Here is a 10,357-nt window from a genome sequence, read left to right on the forward strand (position 1 = left end):
AAAGCGAGAAATACTGCAACATTTTTAGATTTTGCACTATATATGTATATATATTTAAACATGCAATGTGTTACAAAAAACACCCCCCCATGAATGAACAGGCCAGCCCTGCCATAGTGTTCCCCATATCCTATGTAGCAAGAACCTTTTGAGGAAGCGATCCTGACCCCCTCCTTCTTAAAAACCACTTATTGCAAACTCCAAGTGATAAACAGATGAAAAAGGCAATAAAAGCGAATGCAAAGCAATAGAAATCAATAAAGAACTGTGAATTACAGGAGTGTTCAGAATGAAGCCAGAGCTGGTGGAAGTCATGGTTCACAGGCATTATACAGCCATATATTTTGCATCCATACTATAGGTCCTGGCTCAGACCCAAACCTGCAGTCAGACCGGGATTTGCGTCCGTAACCCTGACTCAAAAAAATGTGGCCATATTACACCTGTGTGAAACCAGCCTAAAAATAGAAGATGGGATGAGTAAAGTCATTACCAGCACTGAATGACTTATCTTACTACCATCCGGCTCTATATACAGAACAATGTGCTCAGTGCCCGCAGCTTTACTCACACTTTGGTTGCTATGGATACACTAACAATGTATTATCAATGGTGCATGTATAATGAAAGATCAGCGCACCTCTTTATAGCCACACACGGATCCGGACCTGGCACGGTGATTGTAAACATATCTTAGAAGAAAGTTGTTATATCCAAGTAAAAACAGGGAACATTACGCCAACTGTGCTACATACTCTTGATGCGTTTCGAGTGCATGCGCTCAAAACGCGTCGAGTATGAAGCGCAGTTGCTGTGTTGTACCCAGTTTTCACGTGGATGAAATAAAGCAGAGATGAAAAATCTTGATGGTGTCACTGCGGTTGCCCCTAGCAACCATTCTGTCTTAAGCATTAGAACTTGCAATGATTACAAGTTCTGATTCTCGAGACAGAATGGTTGCTAGGGGCAACCAATGGAATCCTTTGAATTTACCGGTGAACTGAGAATACAGAGTAGTGCAAGGAACCTACACAGTCACCTTTACCGTGCAGCTGTTGCAAGACTACAACTCCCAACAGGGCAACGCTGGTACGAGTCAACTGAGGCTAAACAAAGGGGATAGTCACAGACACAGCATTGTGACCAGGGCTGTGGAGTCAGAGTCAGACTAAATTTTGGGTACCTGGAGTCGGAGTCGGCAAACAATGCACCAACTCCTACTAAATTTAGATTGGAATAAAAAAAAAAAAAAAAAAGCAAGTTTAAGTGTCCCAATTCACAAAAAGTTATAATTAATGACTAATAAAGACCAATGCATGCAGTGCCTCACGTAACCGCAAAACGAACACGTTAAGTGACCATAAAGAAGCATGCTTTTCATGTGCTTCACTATATGGCACGCAACGTACAATTAGGAGCGGCAATACTTATACTTTCCATAGTGTTGTGTTCTGCTGTTACAGGGAACCCATGGGTAAACCTAGCCTCTCACTGATAAGGGATTAAGTAAATATGTTTTTTGCAGGACTAGAGACACTTGTATAAGTGAAGGAATGGAGGGTCAATAGTTCAAGACTGAAGCTGTAAACCATTGGAAAAACTGCTGCCATTCAGCTAAGGCTATAAAAACATGTAAACTCCAATTGTTAGCTTAAAGGGGTACTCAGCCCCTAGACATCTTATCCCCTATGAAAAGGATAGGGGATAAGATGTCAGATCGACGGGGTCCCGCTGCTATTGGGTCTGCGCGTAATGACGGGCAATACAGGGGCCGGAGCATCGTGACGTCACGGCTCCACCCCTCGTGATGTCACAGCCCGCCCCCTCAATACAAGTCTATGGGAGGGGGCGTGGCGGTCATCAAGCCCCCTGCCATAGACTTGCATTAAGGGGGCGGTTTGTGATGTCACAAGGGGCATAGCCATAAAGTCACGCTGCTCCGTCCCCTGTATCGCCCGTCATCACGCACAGAACTCGCTCTGTGCAGTAATGACAGCGGGGTGCCGCAGCGGCGATCCCGGGGGTCCCAGCGATCTGACATCTTATTCCCTATGCTTTGGATAGGGGAGAAGATGTCTGGGGCCCCTTCCTGGATCCTCCCACTGCCCTATCTTCAGCAGCAGATCAGCACACAAAAAGAAGAAGGCAGCAGCTTCTGCCCAACTACCTCTCTCTGCTAGAAGAGCTTACAAGAACTTTGTGGAACAGCTTCTTGGATTCAACTGTAAGTGTTTATACATACATTCGCATATTAATACAGGATTCGGAGTCAGTGAGTCGGAAGTACAAAAAAACTGTGGAGTCGGAACATTTATCTACCGACTTAACAGCCCGGGTTGTGACTGCCTATGTGGGGTTGCATGGTCCACAGGCAGTGAGGTTTCTGGATCACTAGGGGTGCTGCACTGGTGCTCCCCGGCCCAGCACCACGCCATTTAAAAGGTGTACTCCGGTGGAAAACTTTTTTTTTTTTTTTTAAATTAACTTGTGCCAGAAAGTTACACAGATTTGTAAATTACTTTTATTTAAAAATCTTAATCCTTCCAGTATTTATCAGTTTCTGTATGCTCCACAGGAAGTTCTTTTCTTTTTGAATCTCCTTTCTGTCTGACCACAGTGCTCTCTGCTGACACATCTGTCAGGAACTGTCCAGAGCAGCATGTGTTTGCTATGGGGATTTGCTCCTACTCTGGACAGAGAGCACTGTGGTCAGACAAAGGAAATTCAAAAAGAAAAGAACTTCTTGTGGAGCATATAGAAGCTGATAAGTGCTGGAAGGATTACCCAGGGAAAAAAAATGTTTTTAATTTATCAACTGGCTACAGAGAGTTAACCCCTTAAGGACTGAGCGTTTTTCCATTTTTGCTCTTTGGTTTTTTCCTCCTTACGTTTTAAAAATCATAACCCTTTCAATTTTGCACCTAAAAATCCATATCATAACTTATTTTTTGCGCCACCAATTCTACTTTGTAATGACCTCAGTAATTTTACCAAAAAATCTACGGCGAAATGGAAAAAAAATTTGGGGGGCTTCCGTTTCTACGCAGTAAATCTTTCAGTAAAAATTATATGTTCTCTTTATTCTGTAGGTCCATACGATTAAAATGATACCCTACTTATATAGGTTTGATTTTGTCGGACTTCTGGAAAAAATCATAACTACATGCACGAAAATGTATACGTTTTAAATTGGCATCTTCTGACCCCTATAACTTTTTTATTTTTCCGTGTATGGGGAGGTATGAGGGCTCATTTTTTGCGCTGTGATCTGATGTTTTTAGTGGTACCATTTTTGCATTGATAGGACTTTTTGATAGCTTTTTATTCATTTTTTCATGATATAAAAAGTGAAAATACGCTATTTAGGACTATTTTTTTTTGCATGTGCGCCATTGATCAGGCGGTTTAATATATTTTTATAAATCGGACATTTCCGCACCCGGCGATATCACATGTTTATTTACATAGTTTTTTTTAAATGGGAAAAGGGAGGTGTTTGAAACTTTTATTAGGGAAGATTAAATGAGCTTTATTCAATTTTTTTTGCAGTGTTCTAGCTCCCATAGGGACCTATAACACTGCACACACTGATCTTTTACATTGATCAATGGTTTCTCATAGGAAACCATTGATCAATGATTCTTCTGCTTGACTGCTCATGCCTGGATCTCTGGCACTGAGCAGTCATTCGGCAATCGGACAACAGGAGACAGGTAAGGGGACCCTCCTCGTGTCCTACAGCTGTTTGGGATGCCGTGATTTTGTTGCGGCAATCCCGAACAGCCCCCTGAGCTAACCGGCAGCGTTTTACTTTCACTTTAGAAGCTCAACTTTGAACGCCGCATCCTAAAGGGTTAATAGCGCGCGGCACCGCGATCAGTGCCACGCGCTATTAGCCACATGTCCCGGCCATTGTTAGAGGCCAGGCCCGACCCGCTATGATGCTGTTAGAGGCTGGCCCCGCGTTATAGAACGAGAGCGGACTCAGGGCGTACAGGTAGGCCCTAAGTCTCCTTAAGGAGTTAAACAGATTTGTAAATTATATCCGTGAAGAGAAATGAAAATATCGGCACTCACCAGTGTGGCTGCAGGGTCTTCTTTATTACTTAATTACTTCTATTAAAAATTTTTTTTAATCCTTTCAGCACTTATGAGCTGCTGAATTGGAGTTCTTTTCGGTCTAAGTTCTCTCTGATGACACCTGTCTCGGGAACTGTCCAGAGTAGAAGCAAATCCCCTATCTTTTTAATAGAAGTTATTTACAAATCTGTTTAACTTTCTGACATCAGATGATTAATAAAATAAATAAATAAAAAATGATATATGTTATCCGCCGGAGTACCCCTTTAAGTTATTAACCTACTTGAACCAGGTGGCAGTGAAATGCCATGTGGGTTTATTGGGGGGGGGGGGGGGGAAGATTTATCAAAACCTATGAATTAGAAAAGTTGACCAGTTGCCCATAGCAACCAGATAGTTATTAATCAGGGGCCTTTTAAAAAAAAATGAAAGACGCGATCTGATTGGTTGCCAAGGGCAACTGGTCAACTTTTCCTCTGCACAGGTTTTCATAAATCTCCCCCTAAGTACCTGCTGTCAATTGTTTAAAGTTTTGCTGAGAAGTAGCAAATGTCTAACAAGTGAATGTGCGTCTTCCTTTCCACATTTACGCTACGAGGTGACGACAAGTACAAACAGAAAATGGATTCAATGTCCAAAAGGGTTGAATAAAAATAAAAAAATAAACTCTGTACTTCATTGAACCTTCATAAAACCGAAAGCAGTAGCACCAACCACGCCTCTCACAGGAATCCCAACGTGTTTCGGGTGCGGTATGCACTCTTACTCATGAGCCATGCATTTTGCACCTGAAAAGTCTTGACATATCGTGTGAGGAGGCTCGGCAGTAGTGTTTTTATTTAACTGTTTGGGCACTGGATTCATTTTGTGCTGCTGCTAGGAGTTGTAGTTAACCAAAAAATAAATATATAAAAAAAATAAAACACGCCAACCCCTGCCCACACCAGGGAAAGGATCCAGCATCCAAATAATTGAATAAAAACATTGTGCTTTATTGTATCATCATAAAACCAGCAGCAGTACCACCACCGAGCCCCTCACAGGAATGCCGACTCGTTTCGAGGTGCAGCATGCAAGGCTTATGAGTAAGGGGGGCGTACCGCACTAGAAACTGATTCCTGTGAGGGGCTCGGTGTAGTTGGCCGCTTTGTCTGCTGTTCTTGTTTATAAAGATACCATAAAGTTGTTTTGTTTTTTTTATTTAACCATTTGGACGCTGGATACATTTTTTAACACGAAACTACAACTCGCAACATATCCTAAAAAAAATACTAACCTCAACCTGCATGAAGGGTTTCCACAGTTGGTAGCTTTTTTTTTAAATAGCTGGTGATATGAAACTACAACTCCCAGCATGCCCTGACAGCCAGACACTTCTTAGCATTTTGGGAGATTGGAATAAGTGGAGATATACAGAGTGTCGGAACTTTCACAATGATGTATAAGTGTTGCGGCACTTGCAAAACTACAACTCCCATCATGCCCGGACAGCCTGCGGCTGTCCGGGCATGATGGGAGTTGTAGTTTTGCAACAGATTAGGGGGGACACATTGTATACAATCCTCCAATCATAGGGGGATGCTGATATGAAATAGATACGATACAATCGGACCGATAATCGCAGCACGATCCCATTTTCTGATCACACACAGTGAAGGTCGATGTCTATAAGAGACAAGCGATGACTTTCTAGGAACTACAAGTGCCAGGATGCCCAGCCTGCCAGGTGGGGGCGGTGCTCACCTTAGACAGGACCCCGCAGAGCTCCACCGGCGGCCCGGGCTCGGTCTCCAGGTCTTCCTCTGACCCTGAGGAGTTCCAGCTCTGATTATCAGACATGAGCGGCCGCCCGGCTCTCCGCACTCCCCCGGTCACCACGGTACAGGGAGCTTCCTTTCAGTCCTAGTCTCCCTTCCCGGATCTTTCAGCAGCAGCCGCCCCGCCCAGTCCGCTCTCCTCACCGATCCGGCTAGAAATAAACAGGCGACAGAGATGAGCTGCAAACTATCAATCTCCCAGCGCCGCCATATTCTCCGCGAGACGTCACGGCCCGTCCGGAAGGCGTGGCTGGGGAGGGGCCACACGGGCTGTCTAAATCAGCCCCGCCCATTTTTCTTCGGCGCACTCAAACTTCAAGTTGGGAAGGAACAACCTACCATGAGTGTCTGTTCAAGCCCCGCCCTCGATGACAACACGTCATGACAGCCATGTTCCAGGAAGAGCGTCGTCACGGCGGCCATTTTAGTTTGTTGTTGTCCGTGGTGACGGAATTCTTCCCCTCGCGCTTCGTTCTCTCTTCCTCATAGATGTTTGGCTTCACACTACCTTTTTGTTTTCATTACTGTCTGTTTAACCCACTTTTTTTTTTTTTTGCATGTTTGTTTTTTCCCTCTTTGGTTTTTTACAGCCATAAGTATTTAATCCCTTAAAGGGGTACTCTGGGGAAGTAAACTTACCACACACCCCTAGCCACAGGTGTCTCATTGTGGGGTCCCACAGCTGGACACCCCTGCAATCTTCAGTACTGGGCCCGGCTACTTATGCTTCCTCAGCGCGCTTAGGCCCTCACCCTGCTGCACAATAGCAAATGACGGCTTGCTTAGACAATCACCAGCTGAGGTGGGACATCGCTTGGTATTGCGCAGGAAGGTGGGGGCAGGGACACGCCGAGGATGGGTGCTGGGACTCCATACATTTGGGATATAACTGATAAATTGAGTTCCGCAGAGTACCCCTTAAGGTCCTGGGGTTTTTTCGTTTTTGCATTTTCGTTTTTTCCTCCTTACCTTTAAAAAAATTCATAACTCTTTCAATTTTGCACCTAAAAATCCATATGATTGCTTATTTTTTGCACCATCAATTCTACTTTGTAATGACATCAGTAATTTTACCCAAAAATCTACAGCGAAACGGAAAAAAAAATCATTGTGAGACAAAATTGAAAAAAAAAACACCATTTTGTAAATTTTGGGGGCTTACGTTTCTACACAGTACATTTTCCGGTAAAAATGACACCTTATCTTTATTCTGTAGGTCCATATGATTAAAATGATACCCTACTTAGGCTGGGTCCACACTACGTTTTGTCCCATACGGGAGCGCATACGGCAGGAGGGAGCTAAAAGCTCGCGCTCCCGTATGTAACCGTATGCGCTCCCATATGTCATTCATTTCAATGAGCCGACCGGAGTGAAACGTTCGGTCCGGTCGGCTCATTTTTGCGCCGTATGCACTTTTACAACCGGACCTAAAACCGTGGTTGACCACGGTTTTAGGTCCGGTTGTAAAAGCGCATACGGCGCAAAAATGAGCCGACCGGACCGAACGTTTCACTCCGGTCGGCTCATTGAAATGAATGACATACGGGAGCGCATACGGGAGCGCGAGCTTTTAGCTCCCTCCTGCCGTATGCGCTCCCGTATGGGACAAAACGTAGTGTGGACCCAGCCTTATATAGGTTGGATATTGTCGTACTTCTGGAAAAAAATCATAACTACATGCAGGAAATGTATACGTTTAAAATTGTCCTCTTCTGACCCCTATAACTTTTTTATTTTTCCGCAAATGGGGCGGTATGAGAGCTCATTTTTTGCGCCGTGATCTGAAGTTTTTAGCAATACCATTTTTGTATTGATAGGACTATTTATTCATTTTTTCATGATATAAAAAGTGGCCAAAAATGCACTATTTTTGGACTTTGGAATTTTTTTGCTCTTACGCTATTGACTGTGCGGTTTAATTAAGGATATATTTTTATAATTCGGACATTTCCACACGCGGCAATACCACATATGCAGGGGTGTGGAAATTTTATAATAAACTACTTGTCCACGGGACTAAAATGGAGCAAAATCTACTTGTCCCTCATGACGATCCACTTGTCCCGGCCAATTTTCGCTTTTACGCTCTCGTTTTTTCCTCCTCGTCCTATAATATCCATAACTACCTGCTATAATGATACCTTTTAATTTTTCAATAACATATTCTCTGAACCAAAAAAATATATAAATATATATTAAGGGAAGTGAAATTGAAATAGTAAAAGATAATTTTGCAGATCTGCGCCATTTACCTTGTGGTTGAGGTAACATGTTAGTTTTATACTTTAGGCGCCTGATTACAGCAATACCAGATTTGTATAGTTTACGTCATGTTTTACTAATTCTGGACTTTTTCTAATTTTTTTTAATTGCCATTTTTTAACCCCTGTAGCTTTATTTTTTTTCCGCATACCAGGCTCATTTTTTGCGCCATAATCTGTTTTTTGTATCAGTGCCATTTTGGTATTGATCTGACTTTTTAATCGCTTTTTAACTTTTTTTTTCTGGGATATTATAAAAATTTCAAATCTGTGGTTTGGTATTTTTTTTTACATTTACCGTACGGGATACATAATATTATATTTTAATAGGTTGCACAATTACGCACGAAGCGATACCAAATATGTTTATTTTTATTATGTTTACATGTTTTTATATAGGTAAAGGGGGTGATTTTAACTTTTAACATGGAAGGGGTTAATGCAGCGGTCTTCAAACTGTGGCCCTCCAGATGTTGCAAAACTACAACTCCCAGCATGCCCGGACAGCCAACGGCTGTCCTGGCATGCTGGGAATTGTAGTTTTGTAACATCTGGAGGGGCACAGTTTGAAGACCACTGGGTTAATATGTGTCTTTCAAACTTTTATTAAAACTTTTATTTATTATTATTATTATTTTTTTTGACACTTTATTAGACTTATAAGGAATCATTAGATTCCTCAGACAGATGAATAGAGTTCTATTGAACTCTATTAATCTGTGTGCTCTGTGATCCATTGATAGAGCCGGGTCCAGCCAGGATCTATCAATGACAGAGCCGGGACAGAAGGAAGCAGAGGTAAGTCCTCCGGCTACCTCTATAGTGGATCTCGCCCCGCGATCGCGCTGCAGGGGGGCGATCCACCCCACTAGCCCACCAGGGAGCGTTCACATGTCCCTTTAGACGCCGCTGTCAGCTTTGACAGCGGCGATCTAAAGGGTTAATAGCCAGCCGCGGCTGGCTATTAGCGGCGGCCCCCGGCTACTGAGAACAGCCGGGGGCTGCAGAGTGTGGAGCGGGCAGGAATCCGGAGCCCGCTCCATACTCCCCTGTGAGCGCCGCATGCAGTCTCCCCGTGCAGACGTGCGGGGAGTGAAGGCAGAGGACGCAGGTCTGCACGGGGAGAAATAAGCCACGCCCCCTCATCTCCCCCCCCGCACGTCTGCAGAGCAGGGGAGAAAAGACAAATACTGTACACAGCTTCTCATCTCCCCTGCTCTGCTTCCGAGGACACAGGCTGCAGAGTATGGAGCGGGCAGGAGTCGGCAGCCCGCTCCATACAGACTGCAGATCGCCGCACTTGTCAGGTCCGGCCCTGCTTGCATGAAGCCGGGCTAAGGGCCCGACAAATTCACCTGCCCGGCGGCCAAAACTGCTAGTCCCGGGCGTCGGGCGATAGAAATTCCACATCCCTGATATGTTTATTTTTAGTTTTTATGGGAAAAGGGGGGTGATTCAAACTTTTATTAGGGATTTTTTTTGCAATGTTATAGCTCCCATAGGGGGCTATAACACTGCACACACTGATATTTACATTGATCAATGGTTTCTCATTGGAAACCATTGATCAATGATTCTGCCGGTTGACTGCTCATGCCTTGATCTCAAGCACTGAGCAGTCATTCGGCGATCGGATACCAGGAGGCAAGGTAGGAGACCCTCCTGCTGTCTCACAGCTGTTCGGGATGCCCCCTGAGCTAACCGGCAATGATTTACTTTCACTTTAGATGTGATGTTCAAGTTTGAACGCCGCAACTAAAGGGTTAATAGCACGTGGCACCGCGATCAGTGCCGCGCGCTATTAGCCACAGGTCCCGGCCGTGGCCCCGCATTATAGAACGGGAGCAGACTCATGATGTACCGGTACGTCATGGGTCCTTAAGGGGTTAAGGACACGTCACTTTTCATCCTTGTCCTTTTATTTTTCTCCACCTCGACTTCTAATAGCCTTAACACTTTTCATTTTCCACCTACAGATCCATATGAGGGCTCATTTTTTGCGTCACCAATTGTACTTTTAAATGACATTGCTCATTTTACCACTAAATCTATGGTGAAACAAAAATATATATATTTGTGGGCAAAATAGAAAAATATACTGCCATTTCACAACTTTTGGGGGTTTCCGTTTCTATGCAGTGCACTTTTCAGTAAAAATGACACAATGGCTCATATTTATCAATCAGCCTGAAACCC

At 44.0% G+C, this 10,357-nt stretch overlaps 1 protein-coding gene across 2 annotated transcripts in view; it reads right to left on the reverse strand.

Annotated features, from left to right (window-relative positions):
- Positions 1–6,673, reverse strand: part of CERT1 (ceramide transporter 1) — a 93,924-nt gene extending 87,251 nt beyond the window's left edge. Inside the window, exons 1-2 of one of the 2 annotated variants that reach the window (XM_056540207.1) lie at positions 6,537–6,673; positions 5,824–6,049 (exon numbers count right to left, since the gene is read on the reverse strand). In XM_056540207.1, the coding sequence (XP_056396182.1) occupies positions 5,824–5,919 (96 nt within the window). In that variant the 5' untranslated portion in view covers positions 5,920–6,049; positions 6,537–6,673. Of the gene's footprint in view, positions 1–5,823; positions 6,050–6,236; positions 6,260–6,536 lie in introns of those variants that run through there. The other variant, XM_056540203.1, reaches the window with a different exon arrangement.
- Between the last annotated feature and the right edge of the window lie 3,684 nt (positions 6,674–10,357).

Source organism: Hyla sarda, chromosome 1 (assembly GCF_029499605.1).
Source record: "Hyla sarda isolate aHylSar1 chromosome 1, aHylSar1.hap1, whole genome shotgun sequence".
NCBI classification, from domain to species: Eukaryota; Metazoa; Chordata; class Amphibia; order Anura; family Hylidae; genus Hyla; species Hyla sarda.